The 25032-nt window shown below is 39.9% G+C and overlaps 2 protein-coding genes across 6 annotated transcripts in view; one reads left to right on the forward strand and one right to left on the reverse strand.

Moving 5' to 3' along the window:
* The first annotated feature begins 11642 nt into the window (after positions 1–11642).
* On the forward strand, positions 11643–13967 carry C5H2orf88 (chromosome 5 C2orf88 homolog). Its single transcript, XM_072612682.1, has one exon. The coding sequence runs from the start codon at positions 11643–11645 to the stop codon at positions 11913–11915; it is 273 nt and encodes a 90-aa protein (XP_072468783.1). The 3' UTR covers positions 11916–13967.
* Positions 13968–18524: 4557 nt separating this feature from the next.
* HIBCH (3-hydroxyisobutyryl-CoA hydrolase) overlaps positions 18525–25032 on the reverse strand; it is a 150911-nt gene continuing 144403 nt past the window's right edge. For all 5 annotated transcript variants that reach the window (XM_072612663.1, XM_072612667.1, XM_072612666.1 and 2 more), the window contains 2 exons: positions 24332–24464; positions 18525–22171 (listed from right to left, as the gene is read on the reverse strand). In XM_072612663.1, coding sequence (XP_072468764.1) covers positions 22150–22171; positions 24332–24464 — 155 coding nt within the window. In that variant the 3' untranslated portion in view covers positions 18525–22149. The remainder of the gene's footprint in view (positions 22172–24331; positions 24465–25032) is intronic.

Raw genomic sequence — 25032 nt, forward strand, 5'->3', positions numbered from 1 at the left:
GGCTTTATCCACTGTACCCAACTACTTTCCAGCTAAATTAGCTCATTGGACAGTGTGCTGTTGGCATTTTAGAGGCAGAAGCACTGGGCCACTTGCATCATTGATCTGACCCGGTGAAGAACTTTTTAATATCTCACTCAGGAGTTCTTAACCTAGGGTCCGAAAACTTTAAAAAAAAATTTTTCTTATCTATATTTCAGTAAAATTAACTTCCTTTTCAATCCTACACATTTTATTTTATTCATTTAAAAACATTATTCTGAGAAGGGGCCTAGAAACTTTGTTGGACCATGGCCACAGAAGAGTCCCCTTCCTGGATGTTTTCCGGACCTATACTCTCAGCTTCACTGATTTCTGCCCCTTCATCTGCAAAGGCATATTTCTGCTAAACTGCTGAGAAAGCCCCATACAAATTAGGTGTGGTTTATTTTTTCCCTATTAATATATATGGTATATTTTATTTTGACAGTCTTTCAACAAACATCTCTCCTCCCTTCTCATAAATCAAGTCAGTCAAAGCCACCTCATAAAGCAATTGGAGAGGACAATACATGTCCCTTTCTGTTTCTTTACTTTATCATTCAATGGAAAGATATATGCTTTAGCTTTAGTGACATTGCCTCCTGTATTTGAACTAGATTTTGTTGCATTAGCTTGTGTTTTGTCTGTAGGCTGAACATTTTAAAGCGGAAATACCAGTTGTGGACAAATACTACTTTCTAACATGGGAAAGGTGTGTTTGTCTGTGACTCCTTCCCAGAGAACAGCTGCCTTCATTGATGGGATGTAGGCATGAAGAGATCTGAGGGGTGGGGAGAAGTCAGGGATACTGATGTCATGCTGTGGGTCTGCCAGGTACGGAGGAAACTCGGATTTACTCTCAAGGCTGCTGTTACAGTCTCTTTCATCCTCACGTTTCTCTTAAACAGCCAGCACTATCCTCTCATCTGAAATGTCAAGTGAAAACAATGGGACAAAAAAGCTTGTAGGATTATAGAGATAACCTCAGCACCCTTCCAGAGTCAGTCTTGCCACAATTTCCTTACCTGCCGAAAGGAGCAAATAGTACCTTACCTCTCCACCACCCCTGGGGAGTGTGTTAAGAGGATCAACTAAGTTAATAATGTATGTGAGAGTTCTGGTAAACTGCCAAGCCTATAAAATCGTAAGGTGGGAATAGGGAACTGTGAATAAATCTTTTCTTTGTCATAAAAAGAATTTTGAACATGGTTCCCTGGATTGTTAGTGTTTGGAAACTCTTGATTTTTAAGGTAGCATTGTAAATGGTGTGGGGGTGGGACCTGTACAAATTCTGATCCAAGTTCTGATTCATGCCCAGATTCTTAGCCTCAGCTACTGATTAAAAGAATGACCCAGTTGTATCCCATTAAACAATGATAACCATGTTCCGACTCAGCCACCCTGCTCCTATGTGTCTGCTCCTTGAAGACAAAGCCCCTGGATAAAGCGCTTTTCAGTATGGAGAGCAAAGATCAGTTCATTCACATGCCAGACACCATATTATGATTTAGCCAGAACATCAGTTACACATAATGTCACTATGTGGGACGTAGAGTTCCAAGAAATGTTCTAAATCAGCGGCCCAAGTCCTTTTGCAAAAGAGCAGCTACTTTTTACTTCCTGAATTTCAGGAGGGAGAAGGGGGTAAGCTAAGTCTTTGATTTAGAACTGGGAGGAACCTTAGAGGTCATTCAGTCCAATCCCCTCTTTTTCTAGATGTGGAAGCCAAGGCCTAGAAAAGTTGTTAGAGGCAGCTTAGGGGGTGAAGCTGGATTTGAAGTCAGGAAGACCTGAGCTCAAATTTAGCCTAAGATATTTACCAGCTGTGTGACCCTGGGCAAGTCATTAAATCTGCTTCAGTTTTCTCATCGGTAAAATGGGTATAATAATAAATAGCACTTGTTTCTCAAGGGTGTTATATGAGATATTTGTAAAGTGCTTTGCAAACTTTAAGGCGCAATATAAATGCTAGCTATTATTATTGTGTTCCCTCTGTCATTATTATTAAGTTATGTGCCCAAGATGACACAGATATATGGTCAGGATTAGAACCTAGGTTTCCCAACTCCAAATCCAGCACTTTTGGGGAGAAAGACATTATATACCAATAAATGAAAACTGTTAGGGGAGAGGAGATTGTGTAGATCAATGAGTAGTTCCTGAACCAACTTGGGGAGAGCAACAGCCCCAGTCAAGGATTTCTGCATTATAAATGGTAAAAAAAAAAAAAAAAAAAAAAAAATCTGGCTTTTATGACTTGCAGTTGAGAGGGGAAAGGGTTGGGTGCGCCTTCTGGTTGTTATTCTACCTACTAGAAATCCCAGTGAATTTAGGAGAATCTATCAGGTAAAGCTTACATGGGGTAGGTCACAATCTGGGACTCAAATGTCAGGTGTTTTTAGGTTGCAAGTTGTGGTGGGGTGTGGTTAGGGAGAAATCAAATCTTGTAATATAAGAACTAAGACATTTATAAGATCACTTGGAAGTGAGTGGACCTTGGTTTATGTCCCAATGCTGTGTACTATCTGCATTACCTTGGGCAAGATATTCCCTGCTCTGAGTCTTTTAATTTCCTCATCTGTGAAATGGAGTAGAATCCTTTGTTATATAGAGTGTCTCTCTGGGAGGAGGGAAACGGAAATTTTAGGCAACATGGAAATAAAAAATAGCATAAAAAATTTTTTTGATGTAATTGGACCAGATGTCTCTTAAGTGTCTACCATCTCTACAACCTTTGTCTAAATATTAGACTAATGGATGTTTCCATGAATATTCATTGGTTTAGGCAAAAATTAGGAAGGAGTAAAGGGGCAGAAAAATTCTGCCCTCCCTCTTGCCACCAGCGGACACTTGGAAAAAAATTTATCTTTACACCCCAACTATGAGCAATTGCACATGTCCTCTTTGTTTTGGAAGGAAAAGCTAGTAAGTCTCTGCTGTGATGTACCTTTTGTGACTCTCTGATCACCATAATGTACACTACATTTTTAGCTGTGTACTTTTTCCAGGGAGGGAAAAAGAAACTTCTTCCTAGTAGCTGAAAGCATGAGTTTATTCTTATTTGATGGAGTCCGGATATGTGAAAACCTCCCATGAAGTTAGTCTATGCATGGGCCCAGCCCCCATTACATTTTCTTAAAAGTGTTAGCTGAGTAGAAGACCTGACCGACCCCTCCATCCGTAGCCCTGCTGTGCACTTATTGTTCAGTCTGGCTGCTTTAATATATAATATACTTTGCAAACTTGTTTTACTTTTCAGACTGTGGGGTAAAGGACAAAGGATAAGAGATACGTACCAGTCTCCAAAATATATTTAAATGAGTCTTAACTAGTTGTGTACTTTACAGAGAACTAGTCGTTTTTACATATCCAGAGCTCCCCCTTCCTGTTGGAGTCTGGTATGATTTAGGCTTAGTTTATGTCCAGGTACTTCTGCAGTGAGTCCTGAGGCCAACTTTTTCCCCTGAATCCGGCTGTGAGACAGGCTTAGTGGAGGGTCACATCTCCAGAAAGAGTTTACTGTTTATTTGCTTCCTTTAAGGACTCGATGAAGGAAGATTAGTTTGCTGGTCCTATGTGTGACCCAAGGGAGTTTTCTGTCCTCCCTCTTACACTTGAAGATGCTGTTTGTGGCTTAGTGCTTAATGTTCTTACTGTTCAGGAATGTTCAGTCTTCACAGAGCACTTTACAAAGTCTTTGAAAAGAAAAATGCTTTTCTTATTCCACTTCCCACACCAAGAGGGAGCCACTTTTAGTATTTTGGCAAGTGCAGAGGACCACTTGATCTGGAGAAAAACAAAACATGGGCCCTTTGTAGGCATGTCAACTACTTGGAAGTAGGATAACCGTAATTCTGCAGTTTATCATGATTCCCAAATGCAGTATGATTTTTATTATATCATGCTCTACAAATGTTAGATTTTAGTAGTAAGTTTTAGTTCTTTAAAGGATCTGAGGAGTAGCCCTGAAGGTCATATGAAGCTTATAAAAAGTGGGTTTTAATTTTTTTGTTGTTTACTACATATATGGCAGTTTTATTCTGGTTTTTTTTTTTTTTCAGGTGAACTAAAAGGTCATGGGAATTGAACCAGCATTTAGTAGATTAGTACTTAAAATATGATGCAGTCAGCCAGTTTGGTGCATTTTAACAAGATGAACACAAAATGCCCAGAAACTGAAACATCTCATGTATATTTGGCACATACCGTCCTAGGAAGCTAACAGACAACCTGCTAGACTGTTGACTTAGATTAACAGTTAATACTTTTCTTGGAGTCTTTCTCACAGTGTGAAATATTATAAAAAATAACAGTCCCATCCAAGCTCTTCATGTATAATCAGCCAGCCCCTTGCTGAGGGACTGTCAGTGGATTAATGATTATAAAGCACAGCTGGTCTTCAGTGAGATATGTTTAGATTATGATCACCTTTTAAAATAATAAATCAGTCAGTCTTTATTAGGTACTGGCCAAGTATTCAGCACTGAGTTAGGCATAGTAGTACACCATTTATTGTGGAGAGCCTCTCGACTCTATGTTTTAAGGATTTTAAATTTTAGGGTCACTTATCTATTAAGGCAAGATTTGAACTCATGTCTTTCTAACTCCCAAATCCAACAGTCTATACACTGCCTTATCTAGCTGCCTTCACCTAAAACTGTTGATCAGCTTGCCAATCAAAATGTTTAGTTTTAGTTCTATAGTACCTTTACTGCCTCAATAACATGTTGCATGATGATCCTTTTTGGCTGACTGTGACATCGTTAGGCACTCACTGGTCTAGCCTGGTCTTTTACTATTGTTAATACCCTGCAGTGACCTTGACCACTGCCCAAGCTACTTCAAAACACATGTGATAAGAGTGTACAAATATGATGATGTGTAGGGCCTGTTTGGGGATGGGGGGGTGTAGTTTGGGGAGGCATCTAGCACTGCCAGGGGTTGGTAAAGGCACAGCCTTTCCTTCCATTGACAAACATTAGATTCACAGCTGGTCAAGGGGACGGACCCATGAACTGAAAGTAGAACATTTATTTATAGCTTGTGCTTACAAGTATACTAATAGTGCTAGCATATGCTTTCTGTGTTGACATGAGGAATGCCAGGCCTGTGACGGCTCCTCCTACCCCTCTTTTTGCTTCTTTGAATTTCCTTCTTTGTTGCAGGTAGTCTGCTAAACAGCAGTATCAGAGAGATACATACAGAAGGTGAAGAACGAGCCTCATTCTGTGGGTACGTAACGCCCTTCCTGCTTTGTTGTGGCCCTGTGTGTGGTTCTGTGGTTCAGATCCTAGGTCATAGAAATAACTCTCTGAAGGCTTTGGATTTTAATCTGCATGTTGTGGTGCTACCTTTACACACAACCTCAAGGCCATCAATGTCCCTGAGGATGTGAACTCTCATTTGGAGTACGACTATGATAGAATCACTTAGCTTGGCTGAGAACTCATCAGGGGAAATGTGACCTACGCTTGTGTGCAGAGGTTATGGCAGGGTCTGTGGGTACTTAACATCTATGTAATGCCAAAGGTATGTAGTCAGTGCAGCATAGGGAGCTCAGTGTCCAAAGGACTGCTGACCAGCATAGTCATGTATGGGATGGAGGGGCCTTTGGCCATTTAGGCAAGAAGTGACTTTGCCGTGACAGTAGCAGGCCCTTTTACAGACTGGTGTGCACAAGCAGGGTAGAAGAATTACAGTAGGAATATAAAGTAGGGAACCATAATATGGTTTCCCTAAAAAGTAGAGAATTAATTAGAGCAATATCCAAAACAGGACTTTTAAACTGAAACTCCCAAAAGAGATCATGAAGGAGCTGCAGCGTGTGTAAGGTGGGTCATCATAGAAAGGCCTTCAGGATGTGGTACTTGAGATATTTAAGACCTACGTATCCATGTTTTGGTCCAAGAATTCTGCATTATCAGTGATTTAAAAAAACAAACAAAAAACTTGTGACCAGTTGTAAAGCATCTTGGTTCTTAGAGGTTGCAATGAAAATTCTTTTTTTAATGACTCCTTTAGGTACTCTGCTGGTAACAAGAAGGGGAGATGACACTAGTTAGTCACTACCAGGAGTAATTCTACTTTGCTTTTCCTGAGACAGTATCCATCAATTCATTTGTGCCTTTTAAACAGTGATGTCAGCATACTTTGGGTCATTTTGGACTTTAATGCCTCAGTGACAGGATCTTCTAAGGCTCTCCCAGGTCTCAATCTGTGATGCTGATTCCTTGCCCAGACTTGTCTTCTCCAGGCTATAAACATCCTGTAGTCAATCCTCCTCAGATACAGTTAATTCTCCCCACTGTAGACCATGTTCAGTGATCAGACAGCCCATTCCACTGTGTGAATAACTTCGGTTGATGGAAAGTTTTTCCCTGCAGTGAGCCAAAATCAGTTTCCCTGTAACTGCCAGTCATTTCCTTTCAGGAAAAGACCTTAGGTTACTTAAGGAACAGAGCCACCTGCTTAGCTAACTGCACATGGAAAGAACATTATTTATTGTACTTTTAAGTGACAATATTAAGTCAGTCAGAAGGATATTTTATTCTCTAACATTGATTTCTTCTTCTAAGTTCTGGCACAGATCCCATGGGATAATTTCACAGTATTGGAAACAATGATAGGCCGGTAGATGTTTAACAACTGCCCTTCAAAAAAAAGCACATATGCTCCTAAAATTGACTGGCATTCTTAAATCTAGACAATCAACAAAATAAATCAAACTCCAGTTCCAAGGGTTTGCCAGTTTCTGAGGTATAAATGCTGATACTGAAAATTTAACTATCAGCTGTTTTGAATGTATATGAACTGGTTCTAGCACCCTTCTGATTGTAAGGGACCTTAGAGATAGTACATTTAGTCCAATCTTCCAGTGCAGGAGCCTGGCAGGTTTATTGTTATTATTATTATTATCTAGCTGGGAACGCTTCCAACAAGGAGGAAGCCCATTCATTCTTTTCAGCTGTTCCATTAGAAACTTCTTCCTCATATTGACCTGTTAATGACACACTGACACATTAAAGAGGGAAGCTTTGTTGATCACAGAGCTAGAAGGGACCTTCTCCAATCCCTTCATTTTAGAGTTTAAGAGACTGAATAGCAGAGCTGGAATTCAGATCCAGGTCCCTTTAATCTCCAAGCCTTGTGCCCTGTCAGTTTTATCATCCTGCCCCCCTCTAAGTTCCATCTATTGGTCCTGATTCTGCTTTCTGATACTCTACAGATTAAATCTACTCCATCTTCTACAGCAGTGCTCTCCAAACCTTTGGGCTCATGCACATCTACAGTAAAAAGTGTTTAGCCATCCACTACCCAATATGTCAATTTACTGATTTATAAATTTACTTACATATAATACTGTACTAGTAATTATATACGTCATAATTTGATGCAAAAAAAAGATACATTCTAAGATAAAGATATTTGATCCTAGGTCCTGGAGGCAATAGGAATTTGAGGGGGGAGGGGAGTGATGTGGCCAGATCTTTGGCAGCTCTATGGAGGGGATGATTGGAGTGGAAAGAGACTTGTGTCAAGGAAACCAATTCCAAAAGTCTGTTGAAATTGTCTGTAAGTGATGACAACCTAAACTAGGGCAGGTAACAGTACTGAGTAGAGAGGAGGGGACATATGCAGGAGACAAAGAGACAGAAATGGCTAGATTTGACAAGTGATGTATAGGGTGTGGGGGAGTGAAGAGTTAAGGAAGACCCTGAGGTTGCCAACCTGGGTGACTAGAAGAATGAGAGTATACCTTTGTAAAGAGGCATGGCCTTTGTGGGGAAAGATCATGCTCACAACCCATCCATGCCTGCTCACTCTGTCCCACCAAAATGGCAGGGATGGAGGGGGCTACTCACTGGCCACTGCTACAGCCACAGGGTGATCTTGGAGGGAGAGGGAAGGGGAAGCAGAGTGAGGGAGTATTGTGGGGTGATGGGTAGAGGCTGTGATACTGAAAATAAGCCCATGGTTGCCTATTGTGGGATGTCACTCATCATCCATTTGGTAGCTTCACAAACCCTTTGGAGTCATGAGGTTGGCCATCTACTTTGGATCACACTGTTCTCTACAGGCTACCCTTTCATAAACATAGCAGATATTTTTTTCTTTTCCAAGCTAAAAATTCCACATGCCTTCGATAGTCCAGGATGACAGCTTTTGATACATTTCTTTTGACAATATTTGAAGATAAGTAACACCTCAAGTTTTAACAGTAACTTCATTTTAAATTTGGAAAAAAATTATCTGTGTTTCTTTCAGAATAACTAGCTAAAAAAAGACTTTTTTCTATAGTAAACATGCCCAAAAGGGAATAATTTACTATAATTGAGTACAGTTAACATGTTTAGAGAAAGGATAAAGAGAATTTAGCAACTCCTGTGGCTCACTTTAAAAATCTGAAGTTAGAGCATTACACAAAGTGTGACCTTGTTAGGGATCAGTCATTACACAGACACACACAAACCTGTGCTTAGCTTATGGCATAGTGTCATAGGTTCTCTGCCAGCTTTTACCTTTGTGGTAAAAGTGAGTGGGAGTGGTAGATGAGAACTGGGAAGCCAACTGAGTTTTTCCCAACATACATTTTTAGAGCTCTCAGATTCTGAGTCATGACTTGGGTTGTAGGCAGTAGATTACCATTAAGTTTCTTTTCCTTGAATCTTTGCCCAAGATTTAGATATTCAGGAGAATATTGGAAAATTGAGAATGTTGTCAAATGAAATTAATTTACCGATCAGAATCTGAGTTGGAAGGGACCTTTGAGGTCTTCCATCCCAAGTGCCCTGAAACACAAATCCCCAGCATAAATCCTGAAGGTCAAGCCAGCCTCTACCTACAGGTCTCTCATGACATGGAACAGAAACTGCAGAACAGGAAATCTGGCCTCTTGGGGTGGCCCAATCCATTTTGTAGCAGTTTGAATTTTTCAGTTTTTCCTCCTCTTAAGCCCCTATCTGATTCTGCAGTGTTCACCCAGAGCTCCTGTTCTGCCCTCTGGTGCCATATAAACAACATAGTAATGATCTAGCGGAAAGTACACTAGATATGAACCTAGAAAATCCGGGTTCAGATTCCAGCTCTTCAGTTTCACCTCAGCCCATCCGCTTCCCCTCGGTTTCCTCATCTGTGAAATTTGAGGGCCAAATGTTGTGACCTCTAAAAAAAGACCTTTCCATATCCAAGTCCCAAGATTCTGATTCTCATCCCCTCCATCCTTGAAGATCCATGTACTGCCCTCCCCACTATCTGTCAGTCCTCTCTCCTGGGGACTGTCACTGAAGTATGAAAGCTCAGGAGAACAAAGGCATTAAATCAACCTCAAATATGAGAGAGGATTTTAGGCTACAGAAAGAGACAAGGATAACTCCGAGGAAGAAGGAGTCGCCAATGGGCTCCTTCCTTGGCCCTAGTCAGACCACACTTACAGTATTGCTCAGTTCTGCACAGCACACTTTTAAAGACGTCACTAAGCTAGAGAATGTCCAGACACATGGTAAAGGGCTTTGAGTTCATGCTGTCACATCCCGCATTATTATTTAGTGCCTCCTCTGGGTCAGGCTCTGGGTATACAAAAACACAAACGAAAGAGTCCATGTCCTCAAGGAGCTTCTAACTTATCCATATGAGGATTCATGAAAGAACAGAGGCCGGAGAAAGAGAAAACTTAAACTGAGGGAGGAGCTGGGGAGAAGGAAGACATGACAACTGTCTTCAAATATCTTCAAATACCTCTTAGAGGAGGGTGTAGACTTTTTTGTTTTTTGGTTTTTTTTGCCTCAGAGGGGAAAACTAGAAGCAAAGGGTAGAAGTGCAAATTTGGGCTTGAAGTAAGGAAAAAACTTCCCAAGACTTAGAGTTCTTCAGGCGTGAAGACCAGATGGCTGCTGAGGCTTTTTTTTTTCAAGTCTGAAATTCTACCTGCTAAACAAACATGAAAGATGGCACAGCTCATGGCAGTGGTTCTCCAACTTTTTGGTCTCAGAATACCTTTACAATCATAAAAACTACTGAGGACCCCAAAGGACCTTTTGTTTGTGTGAATTAAGTATCAATAGGTATCATATTAGAACTTCACTCAATATTTAAAACTAGTTATTAATTTTTAAAAATAATGACAAACCCATTACATTTTGATATAAATAACATTTTCATAGAAAACTATTTTTGTAAAAAAAAAATTAGTAAGAAGAGTACCCTTGTTTTATAATTTTTGCAAATTTCTCTGATATCTGGCTTAGTAGTGTACACATTCTCATATTCGTTAGGGGGGGCCAGATGACAAAGTGGATCGAGTGCTAGGTCTGGAGTCTCTAAGACCCAAGTTCAAATCCAGCCTCACACACTCATTAGATGTGTGACTTTGAGCAAACCATTTAATCTCTGCCTGCTTCAGTTTCCTCAAGTGTCATAGGGGAATAACAGCAGCACTTACTTTGCAAGGTTGTTGTGAGGACCAGATGAGATGGTATTTATAAAGCATTTAGCATGGGACTTGGCACATAGTAGGCATTATGTTAGGTATTATTACTATTTTTACATTCTCTTGCTATGTGTTGAGAAAATCTGACCCAATGCAGATACATAAATGGAAAAGAGAAGAATATTTTAATAAGCAAATGTTTTAGTAATATTATAAAAAATAGTTTTGACCTCAAAGACTCTGAAAAAGGTCTAAGGAACTACACTTTGAAAAGCACTGATTTAGTGAATGGAGAGCTATCTGGGAGTCAGAACCCTGGCTGATATGTGGTAGCTTCATGACTCTGGGCTAGTAAATTTACCTCTCAGTGCTCTAAGTGCTAAGACTATAGACAACTGAGTTGCTGATTTATATCTATTGATTCTGCTAAGCCAGCAGTTCCCTCCTCCAAATAGATCACAGGTCTGCACCTCCCCTCCAAAAATCTAAACTCCAAAACAACTACCAGTTGAACTGAATGCTGGGAAGAGGGGAATCTCTTACGTTTTCTCCACAAAATTATAAAAAAAATCCCCAAATATTATGTCAAAAGTAGCCAATGCTTGTTGTCTTTTAATACCTAGCTTGCATGAATACTGTGCTTTAAGGGTATGATCAGCAAAGAAAAACACCAAACATTTAACAGAAAAAAGCTGCATTTCTGCTAGTTGCAGACAAGGATAAAAGAGTTAATTTGGGGGTCTATAAATCAAGAACCTTCTTCCTTTTTCCCTCAATAGCATCAACAGCTTCCCACCAACTAAAAATCATCTAGTTTTGATTAATGAAAAAAGGAAAAACAAGAATTAACCCATAATTAAAGCTTAATCTTATCTTGACAGGTAACTTTAAAAAATTTTAATCCTAACGCTCAAGTGAATTTTTCTTCTATCTGCAAGATAAGTCATTTCTGTACTTTTTATCAACTCTTCATTGTAAAAGTAATAGGTTTTAGAGAACCAGATCATCCAGTATTCTGTAACCTCAAACTGCGCCCTTGCTCTTTTGACAGATAAACCATAAATGAGAAGAGTGGTGAAAGGAGGTATTGATTCCTGCTCATAGGAAGAAAAACGCTGGTTTATTGAGTATTCCAAAGATGCTGCTAAAGTAGCCTTGGACATCTCCCTCCTCCTCAGCCTGGTTCCTGATTACTATGGGCTGCATAAAGTCAAAGCAAACTTTCCCTTTTCCCAACACAATCTCAACTGAGAGGAGACATGACAGTGAGGAGAGATTTCTAACGGAAAAGCCGTCGATGATTTCTGTCAGAACAGAGGTTGTGAAGGATTCTTCCACCAGGGTGGTGGTGTTGGAGTATGCCCATCGTCTGTCCCAGGAAATCATGGATGAAGCGGTGAAGCAGTGGGCGGCCAACGACATCAGGTATGGGGACATCCCATACATTGAGAGTGAGGCAATGCCCTGAGGCTCCTGGCTCACTCTAGAATGAATGACTCCGTGAAACTATCTATAGGTTTAAACAGTGTACACTGGTGCTAGTTCAAATACAGAAGAAGGCAAAAACTGATGTGATTAAGTACCAAGAACTCCAGCTGTATGTAAAATGTCTTTGGTGTTGGTACCACAGTTGCTTTGATGGGAGAGTAGGTGCTTTAAAAATGAAACGTCTGTTGTGATCAGCACTAGAGGAAGAATGTTTTCTGCTCTGTTTGCCTTGGATCATAGCTTAAATGATGTAGCTTAAATGACCACGTGGGGTCCTGTGGCACCGATAACATTTAACTGGCTACTCTCCTACAGTCATGAGACAAGCCTATCACTCCATGCAGCATTGCCAAAGAATGAAAACTATCACTGTTCATGGCCATTGTTTTTTAACTATATGCTATTAGCTCCACTATCTAATGATACTTGACTGTTGGACAGGCAAAGATCATCAGTATGAAAGGAAAGGTTCCCATACAAACATCACATTTGGGGCTGGTTAGAGCAAAAATGCCCCCTTTCCCATTCATGGACAGCCTTTGTTTGCTCCAGAAATAGACAGCTAAAGAGAACCTATGTGCTTTTTATCATGAGAAAATAGTTTGTTTGCATTTTTGAAGAGGCCCTTAAGGTTTTCCCTTAATAAAACTTATCAAATACATTAAAGAAAAGCACTTATCAATTAACTTTTGAGTAGCAGGGTTAAACTACAATATTCCTTAGGATGCAGCCCTCCCACCCGCAATCATCAAATCACTCGCACTCCCCATGTATAAACCACTTATTTCAAATCCTAAGATGTTGGAAAACACCAAAGCTTAGGGTGATGGTCAATGCTAAAACTGAATGAGCAGGTGGTTATGGTCATACCACCCCCAGCTGGAAGGCACCGGTCTTGATGCTGAATTTGCAGTGAGTTTTCAACGTGGGCTGAGGCAGGCAGATTTTCCTCATCTTCACCCTAGAGTCCTGCCTAATTGCTGTTCTACCAGCTTCTGGTGAGTCTAGAAATCCAGGAAATTCCCAAAAGGATTATGGTTAGCTAGTGTAATGAATGAGATGTTAAGCCTTTAGAGCTTAAATCTTTAAACACAAACCAAAAAAACCCCCAAACCCATTAAGCTCTGTTTCCTCCTCACTGCTTTGCCTACAAAGCTAGCCTGGCTGTGTGCCAAGTGGGTCCAGTAATTTGTTTTAGAGAAGCTATGAATTTACCTTATGGGTTGTGTTTGATCATACCTGTCAGCATTAAATGAACATTGCTGCCCTTAAAAAAGCAGAGTATGGGGGACTTAGAGATGTAAACTGTAGTATCGTTTGCCTACACTGATGTATGTTTGGGTGCCTTGCAACTGTTTCCTTCTGTCACTTTCACAGACCTGGTTCTGAAAACTAAAATGCTGATGAGTGAGCACCTTATGGCAAAACCCTCGAAGACTTTTCCAAGGGAGCAGCTACCAAAAACTTAACAAGAAAACTTCAGAATGAATCATTTATTTGTAAGGTCATACCCATGGAGTCTAAGCTGAACCCAACTTCAGTGTTCACAGTACTAGCTTTTTAGCAAATTATTCCCTGTTCAGTTTCATGGGGATGAGGGAGGGCATGGATGGTCTCTTTAAAGCACACACTTTTCAGGACATTTGTTTAAAGCATTGTAATAAAAACTGGGTATGAATTATAGGACTAACTGTAGCGGAGTAGATAAGGGCCATGCTTTACTGCAACCTAGCACTGATATGAGCTACTGCAGATTTGCTGTTAGTGTTCCCACTGTCTCCATTTCCCTCATCCAAGTCTAAAGAGAAAGAAAGGGAGGATATAGCACGTAAATAAGGATACATGTATCCTGCACAGCAAAGCAGTCAGAAAAAAAAAGATACCTCTACTCACTTATTTCAAATACAAGAGAATCCTACCTAATGTATTTCTTTAAAAATAAGTGCTAAGTCACCTTTATTATTGATGTTATCTTGTGCATTAAGTCCAGTTGCATTTTGGACCCATGATCAATAAAAAGTATGCCACCTAGGCCCTTTTTTAAGGAGTGTATGATTCTTAACATTCCACTTTTCCTACTGTTACAACTACAATCCAGAGAAATGTAGATGATTCCTGTTCATGGAAGGAGCTGAGGTTTGTGGGTCCGATGCTAAATGGAAAGTCCCTCAGTTCAGCTGATAACATTTCCAATGTGGTAAATTCCTGGTGAAAAAGTTTAGAAAGTTTACATGTGCTTAAAGTCGGACCAAAACCTCAGAGTTACCGCTTTTAATTAATGTTATATCTGAAATCTAAAACACATTTAGTTTTTTACATCATCATCTCATTTTCCCACAATGCCCTTGAAGGCTTAAGAATGTCAAGCAATTGATAAAATTTGGTTTCCACTTCTAGTCTAAGGAATGGGTTAAAAAAACATATATATGTATGTGTGTATATGTATGTATGTATATACACACATACCCTATATATGCATACATGTATAGGTATTTATGTATACATAGATATATATGTAGCTTTGAGCATTGTGGCAACAAGACAAAGCTATTTAATGACCTTTCATACCACCTATCCACAACAGAACCCCATCCCACAGTATAGCTATCCATCTGGACTTTGGGTCCACCTGTGTGATCTCATAGTTCTAAGACTTTTGCATTTGTTTCAGTCCCCTTGTTTTTGGTGGCGAGTGAAGGAAAAAAAAAATTAGCCACTGGGATGGTAAATGAGCAACAGTTGGGAATGCTTTTCCAATACAAGAATTATCCAAAAATCCAATCCCTATCCTTAGCCCTGAACTGTATTTCAGTAGTGTGAGAGAGCTTCCTCCTAGGTGTTTTTCACAACAGGCATGAACTAATGCAGTGGGGCTCTTCACAAGTAACTCCACAGGCCACAGGCTTTTAGAGCTCATTCTAGGCCAACCTTCATTTTTACAGATGAAGAAGTTAAACCCAGGGAGATGAAGTAATTTGTCCAAGGACACACAGGTGGAAAGGGGGAGAGCCAGGATTCAAATCTAGAAGTTCTGACTAAATACAGAGCTCTTTGCATTTGACCATATTGCCTCTCCAACATTATTCATATGTTCTTTTCCATGAGAGAGGGGCTAGAGAAGCTTCTTTGACAAAGTGGCTTTGAGAAACCTGAGATCCAGAGGGATCTGGGGTACATAAGTAAGGTTGTATTGTCTGTTGCTCAGTTATTGTTTAATTATGTGCAACACATACACACACACACACTGCTGGTCTACTGCTGTTGGCCAGCACGTGTGTGCATGTGTACACACACAACTAAACAACAGACAATACAACCTCATTTATGCACTTCAGATTCCTCTGGCTCTTGGGGTTCTCAAGGCCACTTTGTCAGAGAAGCTCCTCTTGGCCACCTCCCATGAAATAGAACATGGATAATATGGCTTAGTTAGTTATAAGATGGATCAAGCATCTCTGTGATAGGCTCATCTTTTTACCCTATTTAGTTTCTTTTTTACCTTCATATTGGACTGCTGTCCTTCACTGGTTCTCCCAGGCAATGTGGCCAGGGCAACATTGAATCTGGGGCCCAAGGACTCATGTGTCAATCCTGACTCATCACCTGAGTGACCTCAGGCAAGTGTCTTCACCTCTTTTGACTGTGGTTCCCTCATCTGTGAAACACCTTAGACTGACCTCCTTCTTCCTAAGGCTTCTTCCAACTCTGGGGTCAGCCAGACACATGATAGTAGACCAATAGCAACCCAGCCTTCGAAGTCAGGCTCATGTGTCCTTTGAGAAGGAAACAGACATACAGAAGGAGGAGGCCACGTGAGTTACTGACTGCTTAAAAGGAAGAGACAATCAGGCTTGGACATTAATATATTACAAAGAAAACAGTGATGAAATAGGAAGGGGAAGGGATGGGGGTTGGGGAGGGGTTCAGATCTACAATCCAGTTGAAGATGAGGCAGCTTCCTATGCTATAAATGAAGGCAATAAGTTTAGGGCACAGAATAGCATTTTTTTTTTCTTCCATCTCCCAAGCCCTTGTTACTTAGAATATAAAATTACTTTATGAAACTTGGGTTTGGAAGGAACTCATTCACTCACAAAAATCCAGGCATGGCAGTGTATGTCAAAGGAAAGCAGAGGCATATCAAGTTGATAAAAACAACTAAGTGACAGTTCTGGGAACAGCATAGGGCCCAAAGAAATGTGGTAATTCCTCATTTACCCAGTCCACTATGTGTCCACCAATTCAACATGCTCATTTTCCTACCTTTCAGATCACCTACCTAAGATTCCAAGATCCTCGATTCCCAACTGCCTTAGCATCTCTTTACAAACTACCCCTGGTTTATTACACTAAAAGCACAATTTTAGAGGGGAGGAAAACTGAAAGGAGGCTATATATCTCCCCCAAAAGAATACTACAAGGAAAATTAGTCATAAAATGGCATTGTTATTTTTAAACTAGCATGAAAAATAAATGAAGTAGCATGATACTCCTATGACATGATATAGTTTACTGGGATTGGATTTGAGACAACAGAACGTTATATATAACATTCTGTTGTCTCAAATCCAATCCCAAAATATTATATATATATATATATATATTTTTGTTTTTAGAAACTAGACATGCCAGAGACACTTTATGAGATTTGCTACCCAAAAAATCGGTTCCTACATAACTTTCTTGTCCCTCATAATTAAATAGAAGCAATACCATTTGTCCTAGGCTATAGTTGTGCTCCTGAGTAGGATCTCCATTTACTGAAGCCTGAACTGACTCACAAGCTTTGACTGCTTTTTACCTTATAAAGCCAGTGTTTTTGACAAGTTCCTTTACTTCCCCATGACTGAAGCATACATATGATAGTATATTTTTACAAGTATTTTGTGAAAATATCTTCTTGAAACTATACAATAAAATTCAGTTGCCATTAACTAGTTGCAAACTTTTATTCAATTAAAATAAGCAATCAACCTAGTAGTGTGCTTGGCATTTGTTTTTAACATAAGAGGCCTTCACATTTCTTTCAGGAATGCAGAAATGACCCCATCTCCCCCCTCCCCCACAAAAAAGTGAGTATAAATCAGCTTAACTGTTCCGAAAATAATTTCAATAATAATAAGATCATTTAAAGGATCGCTATAAGAACTTCTAAGTAAAAAATTTAAACATGTGCCAATAAATATATGCATTACTATGATATTTGAGCCTATTTTCTACATAGCTGCTATGAATTTTTTGGGGAGGGAAATGTTGTCAACTGTTAGCTAAAATGAAAGGAAATGGAATAGATGATCCCTATAGTCCCTTCCTATTCCATCATTCTCTGAGGCTCAACTCTGATGCTTTCTGAAAATCTGAAATGTATTATGAAGCAGGATAACATACTTGTTGACAAAATGGAGAAAAATAGCTATTTTAAAGCACCTGTGTCTCACACTCACACACACACACACAAGGTAGGTGCTGTTATGATCTCCATTTTACAAATGAGGAAACCAAGGCAAGCAGAAGTTAAGTGACTTGCCCAAGGTCATACAGCTAGTTAGTATTATTGTGAGGCTGGATTTTAACTTGTTTTCCTGAGTGCTATATTCACTATGCTCCCTAGCAGAACTGACCTCTGATCATGAAGCTGCAATACTCTGAATCAAGGCTCTCCAATCTGGCAGTGGAACTTACCATTCATTCTTTTACATCTTTTCTCACCTTCAGAAATGGCTTTTACAGCTTTAGTTTCTCTTTCATCAACGCTAGTCATGCAAAGACCTATTTTGAACAAAAGCTCTCTTGTTTTATTTTGACTTCATCTTCTGGATTTGATCCTTCTTATAGGGACAAAGGCTGCATGTGACATCAGCCCATGTTCCTGGGGTCAGCCAGAAGCACCACCAGAGTCAGCCTTGGTATTAAGCTGTGAACAACCAAAAGGGGCTGGTTCTCCAAGCCAGGTCAAGCTGCTCCAGCCTCAGACCCTGAGATCAGAAGAAACAGGCTGTCATAGTATTCCCACTCTCTGCTCTCGTATCATAGCCCCAGTTTGGGATTAAAAGGACTGCACAAAATTTGCCGTATCTCTGGTAGTCACTAGTTTTAGGGAACTGGATTGGGGAAAAAAATCCAAGTTATCTCAACTACTGTGACTTCCCTCTTCTGTTTGGGTAACCAAAGTTAGGCCACCCCCTTAGAGGATGAGGTCTAGGGCAAAGGTTTTCTCTTTCAGGTTTTAGCTGAGCTCAGGCATTTTTCTGGGTCACTGATTTGATATGAAATCCATCTCGAGAAACTGTTACTGGCTGTGCCCTGGAAATCCACTGCAATTCTGAATGATGCTCTTTTTTTTAAAGAAAAAGTGACTAAGAAAAAAAATCTAAAGTCAGTGTGTAATAAATGAGAGTTTTCAAACATTTCATCCTACCTGAAAATCTTAGCATTCTAAAAAGAATAAGTAAATAGAATCACTATAGGTAAATAGTACTCCATCACATTTACTTATTTTAAATTAAAGGGAGAAGCAGGAGTGATGTGATGGGAGGATAGAATAAAGGAAATTCCAAAAATTTTCAAGTACAAAGGGAGAAGTGATAGGTACAATGATCTTTTTTTAATTTTATTTTTCATTTTTAACACAGTTTATAACAGATAAAACAATTCAAACTTTTGTTCAGGTGATACTTCTTTGAAAGCATTTACAATATGGACCACAAAAGAATTTTTTTTTTAAACATTAACCTAGACGCAAATCATATTTATGTTGCTAACTTCACAAGCTCTTGACCTAATTGTCTCCACTCTATTACTAAGAATTGAAAGACCCTAACTTATTGTTGTTGGTCTAAAGTCCTATGCCTAATAGCTTAATTTTAGAGTTAACCTCAGATGTTCCCCTACCAATAATCTATAATTTAATAGATCTGGTATTAAGCTTACAAACCTTTTGACTATAGGAAATTGCCACCAAGAGTAGGGATGTTGCAGGGATACAATATCTCCCCAACTTCATGTCAGTTCCAGGCAGGACTAGATTGTCCACTTGCATTCAGTCAGGCTTAAAGTCTGCCAGATGTCCGTGGGGAAATTGAGTCAGGACAATCCTACCTCAGCCCAGGCTGAACAGCCACTCTCCCACCCTTCCCATGAGCTCACCTTTTGCAGTTCATACCAGCATCCTAGATTGGAGGCTCAAACTGCCTTTCTCGCTATCCATACCTGGAGTTAGACTCAGAAGACCAGTCACTTAATAGTCCCATAGCATCTAAAAATGGCAAGTTCCAATAACCAGGTTTCAAATATGATTATAATTTCATTTTGACTAAGGAACATCTTTTGAGGCAAGTCTTAAGTGGCTTACATGCCTTTCTATACATGTTCTACTTCCTGATTAAATAGCAAGCATAAAAATCAAATTTACCATTAAAACCTCAACTTTTTCATCAATGCCAAATTTTACCCGAGGTTACCTTTCTCTAGGAAATTTAGACTAAAATTCTTTTCCCCAGACTAAAGATGCCATTGATTTATTCTCAATAACTAATTCAGTCAATTGTTTTAATACTAATTGCTTTTACCTCACTTTGTAACATGTCCAATTTTTCTCCCCATCACTCCCCTCCCCCTGCTTCCTAATACCTTGCATTCTGATTACTTCTTCCCTCAATGAGCCCTCACTTCTATCACACCCCACCCTCCCTTTATCCCCATCTTCTCTCTTTTCTTGTAGGGCAAGATAAATTTCTATACCCCATTCTCTGTATTTCTTATTTCCCGATTATATGCAATAAAAATTCTCAACATTCATTGCTAATACTTTGAACTCCAACTTCTCCGCCCTCCCCAACCCCATTGAGAAAGCAAGCAATTCAATACAATTCAATAAATGTGTTGTTTTGCAAAAGACTTCCATAATAATCACATTGTGTAATACTAATTACATTGCCCTCTGTCCTACTCTCTCCCCCCTTATTTTTTGTCCTCCACAATTGACCTTGTCCCTTCTCAAAAGTTTATTTCTAGTGACTCCCTTCTCCCATTTGCCCTCCCTTCTAACATTCCCCTCACCCCACTTGTTGCCTCCTCTCCTACTTTTCTGTGGTGTGGTATAAATTTTCATATCAAATTTAGTGAGCATGTTATTCCCTCCTTCAGCCACATGTGGAAAGAGTAGCTTCATTTTTCCCCCTCTCCCCTTCCCCCTTTCTCCTCCATCGAACAAGATTTTTCTTATCTCTTTTATGAGTTATATCCTGCCCTGTTCTATTTCTCCCTTTCTCTTCCTGGTATTTTCCTCCTTCACCCCTTAATTTTAATTTTATTTGTGTGTGTGTGTGTGTGTGTGTGTGTATGGATATCATCTCTTCTGATTCAACACACCTTGTACTCTCTATCTATATATGTGTATGTGTGTGTGTGTGTGTGTGTGTATGTAAAATCTCTCCATCTACCCAAATACTGAGAAAAGATTCAAGAGTTATAAATGTTTTCTTTTCCATGTAGTAATGTAAACAGTTCAGCTTTAGAGAGTCTTTTATGATTTTTCTTTCCTGTTTACCTTTTCATGCTTCTCCTGATTCTTGTCTTGGGAAGTCAAATTTTCTATACAGATCTGGTCTTTTCCTCAATATGAATGCTTGAAAGTCCTTTATTTCACTGAATGACCCACTGAAGTATTATATTCAGATTTGCTGGGTAGGTGATTCTTGGTTTTAATCCCAGTTCCTTTGACCTCAGAAATATTCCATTCCAAGCCTTTCGATCCCTTAATGTTGAAGCTGCCAGATCCTGTGTTATCCTGATTGTATTTCCACAATACTCAAATTGTTTCTTTCTAGCTGCTTGCAGTATTTTCTCCTTGATCTGGGAATTCTGAAATTTGGCCACAATATTCTTAGGAGTTTCTCTGTTCAGGTCTCTTTCAGGAGGTGATTGATGGATTCTTTCAATATTTATTTTGCCCTCTAGTTCTAGAATATCAGGGCAGTTTTCCTTGATAATTTCATGGAAGATAATGTCTAGGCTATTTTTTTGATCTTGGCTTTCAGGTAGTCCCATAATTTTTAAATTGTTTCTCCTGGATCTATTTTCCAGGTCAGCTGTTTTTCCAATGAGATGCTTCACATTATCTTCTATTTTTTCAAATTTTTGGTTTTGTTTACTAACTGCTTGGTTTAACTCATAGTCATTCAGTTCTCTCAGTTCTCTCTTTCAATGAATTATTTTGTTCAGTGAGCTTTTGAACCTTCTCCTCCATTTGGCTAATTCTGCTTTTTAAAGCCTCCTTCTCCTCATTGGCTTTTTGGATCTCTGTTTCCAATTGAATTAGCCTCTTTTTAAAGCTGTTATTTTCCTCAGCATTTTTTTGGTTCTCCTTTAGTAAGCTACTAACTTGTTTTTTAAGGTCTTCTATTGCCTGAGCCCAACTTAAGTTCCCTTTGGAGGCCCTGGAGTGAGAGGCCTTGACTTCCTTTGACAGTATGCCTTGTTTTTCCTCATCTGAAAGTATTGGGGGGAGACACCTGTTCCCCAAGAAAGTAACCTTCTATGGTCTTATTTTTTTTTCCCTTTTTTTGGGCATTTTCCCAGCCAGTTACTTGACTTCTGAGTTTCCTCTCCACAACCACCTCTCCTCCAGTTCCACCGAGCCAGCACTGGGGGCTGAGATTCAGATGAGCTGCTCCAAAGCCTCAGGGGCTTTAGGTATGGGCAGGGCTGCTATTCAGTGTGAGATTAAGATCAGCTGCTCAGGTGGGGGCAGGGCCACCACACAGGGCTCAGTTCCCTCAGGGGGTTTACAATGAGACCTTCAACAATGGATGCAGGCTACTGCCTGCTTTGGGAGCCCTGCTGCTGCCTCTACTGCTGCCACCTGAGGAGGCCTGAGTTATGGGGACACCCTGCTCCCTTCTCAGCCAGCCAAAAAGACCCTCTCACTGACCTTTGGTGCCTGTGGGTTGAGTGATCCACACTGCTGCTGAAGATTCTGTCCCTGAAGCCTGTTCAGATCTGTTCTTCTTGGTGCCGGGTGACTAAGGCTGGGCTGGGCTCTGTTCCGGGTCCAGTGGAACAGACCTTTCCCATCTGTCTTTCAGGTTACTCTGGGATAGAAATCTCCTCCACTCCATTGTTCTGTGGCTTCTGCTGCTCTAGAATTTGTTGAGAGTTCTTCTTTACAGGTATCTTATGAGCTGTGGGGTAAGAGCTAGCATATCTGCATCTTTCTACTCCACCATCTTGGCTCCGCTGAAGGGGGTACAATGATTTTTAACATAACTCCAAAATACTTCATAAGTCTACAAATTAACAGTCACTAAATCTAGGAAAAGAGTTAGTAATAAAACTCAGTGGCCTCAAATGTCATACACAAATTCAGAAAGTACAAGTAAAGAACAAGGTAAGTTATTTGATTTCATTAAGTGTCTCTAAGGCTTGGTAAGATACATACAAAGGGCATACCTCATTTGGAAGGAAAAAGATAGGTGATAAGATGATAACATTTCATATATTTTATATATATATATATATATATATATGTGTGTATATATATGTATGTATGTATGTATATTTGAACGATTTGCTCACATGAGGAAACTGAAGAACCAGAGAAGGAATCTGGGAGCATTTCAATATCAATATTATATCAAATAATATCAATATCAAATAATATTATTATCAGATATCAAATGTCAAATAATATTATTATTAGACTAGGGACCTCCTGGACAGAATGAGGAAGTCGATGAGGAGTTGGGAAAATATCACAATCATAAAGACATGATACAGAAATGATATACGTAAGATCAGTGATTTTGTCATCATGACAGAATCCAATATCCAAATACCAGTGTTCCCTTGGTAAAGGAATTTATCAATACAAATCACTTTTGCTTTAGTGGTTAAATTCTAGGGAGTTGCCAGTGGCACATAATGGTTAAGTGGTTTGCCTAAGACCATACATTTAATGTCAGAAGTGGGATTTGACTTTAGGTTTTTCCTGATCTTATTCCCAGGACTCTATTCCTTATAACATACTACAGTTGAAGCTGGGTAATGTAAGGTTGTCATGAATCCTGTCAGGACAGTTTCATGATTTTCTCCACTGTTCAGCACCATGTATAAGAGCAAAGGCAGCAAATGATGAGAATGATCTAAAGCTGAAGTTCAGGCACAAGTAGCAATGCAGTAAGAGAGCAAAGGACTCAAGAACTATGTAGAGTTGAACTGATTCTCTAAGGGGTCAAGATAGAGAAAGGAGGAGATGGTGGCTTGTGCAGGGGTGATGGTCTGGGAGAGAACTGAGGGATGGAGAGACTGGAAGAGCAGGGTATGGTGATAGAAGGCAGAGGGAAGAGACAGAATGACTACAGATTGTGATCAGATAAGGGAGCTTCAAAATTGATGAAAAGATCAAAAGTATGACCATCTTTGTGGCTACGGTGAGGTGGAGGGGTGAGTCATGGGAAATGAGTAAGCTGATGAACTAGGGGGTGAGGGTGTTTGAGGGAATATCAGTGTGTATGTTGAAGTTCCCTAGTATCAAAGCAGGAATTGGGAATAGAGAAAGAGTGTGAACGAGGAACTAAATTCATTGAGAAAGGAAGGGGAAATATCTGTGTATTTCTGTATATAGAAATGTCTGAATATCTGTAGTTGTTGATCAGGTTAACTTCAAAGGAGGAAAGGTTACCAAATAATAATGGTAGGGAAGGAACCTGGAAGTAGCAATGGAAAGCAAAGAGTATTCCACTTCCCCACCCCAACCAGTTATTGAAAGGAAAGGAGTGAAGATGCAGGTACCTGCTGGAAAAGGTTGGCCAGGTCATCAGTAGAAAGCCAAGTCTCAGTGAGAGCCACAAAATGGGAGGGAAGTGAGAAAGGACAGGATTTAAAATGAAAGCCAGTTTGGTACCTATGGAGGGGGCATTCCATAGGACACAGTGAAATGGACTTTGGAGTGGGGAGCAGGCTGAGGGGAATGAGAATGAGTTGAACAGTGCAGGATGCACAATGAGGTTTTGGGTAATGACCTATGGGGTTTCAGAATCATTGAGATGGGGAGAGTATGACTCAGGACAGAAATTTGTTAATCACCAAGTAAAAAATTTATAGAGATTTTCAAAGCTAATACTATTATGATCTCTGGGAAGAGTCTTTTCAGAGTCTTGGATACTTCAGGCAAAGGCATAAGAACTTGAAACAGAAAGAATGATGATACTCTTTCATCCAAGGCAGGAGACCAAGCTGAAGATTTGATGGAATGGCACCCTCTCCTTTTGTCTCAATGGCAAGAGGCTAGTATAATGGAATAACACTTCTCCTCTTCCCCCAGAAGCTGGAGATCAAGCAGGAGATTCATGGGATGTGATGGTTACTGTGCCCTCCTCTCCCCCTTCCCATTCTTACCTGAGGTGGAAACCCAGCAGGAGATTCATGGAGATCAGGCAGAAGATGCATATGAATCCTAGATTTGGGGTCAAACCACATTTCAAAGGGTCCAGAGAAAGGACAGAATCCCATGGCCTAAGAGGGAAATTAGCTGAGGAGAAATCAGAAATTGTCAAGAAAGAAATTCTTGGCACAAAGAGAAACAATTTAAATCAGGAGAAAAACTATATTTTAGGGAGCTCACTGATAAAATAGAGAATGTCTAAAGGAGAGGAATCAGGCCAGCAAATGGCCTTGAGATCTCATCATGTGAAGACTGATTAAAGAAAACAGGGCTGTTTCATCTGGATAATTAGGGGGAATATGATAATTTTCTTTGAAAGAAGGGACACCATATAGGAAATGGATTAGACTACTTGTGTTTAATTCTAAAGGGCAAAACATAGAGCAATGAGATGGGGAGAAGTTAACAAGAGAGAGATTTTGACTTGATGAAAGGAAATGCTTCCTAACAAGCAGAGCTAAGCAAAAGAATGACATATCTTGAGAAATCTCAGAATCATAGATTCAGAGAGTGAAGGGCCTAAGAGGTCATCTAGTTCAATCTTCCCATTTTGCAGAAGATGCCAAGACCCAGAGAGGTGAGGACACTTGCCCAGGGTCACATGGCTAAGAAGTAGAGAGTTGGGGTTTGAGCCCTGCTCTTTATCTCCATATAT

Source organism: Notamacropus eugenii, chromosome 5, assembly GCF_028372415.1.
Source record: "Notamacropus eugenii isolate mMacEug1 chromosome 5, mMacEug1.pri_v2, whole genome shotgun sequence".
Lineage (NCBI taxonomy): Eukaryota > Metazoa > Chordata > Mammalia > Diprotodontia > Macropodidae > Notamacropus > Notamacropus eugenii.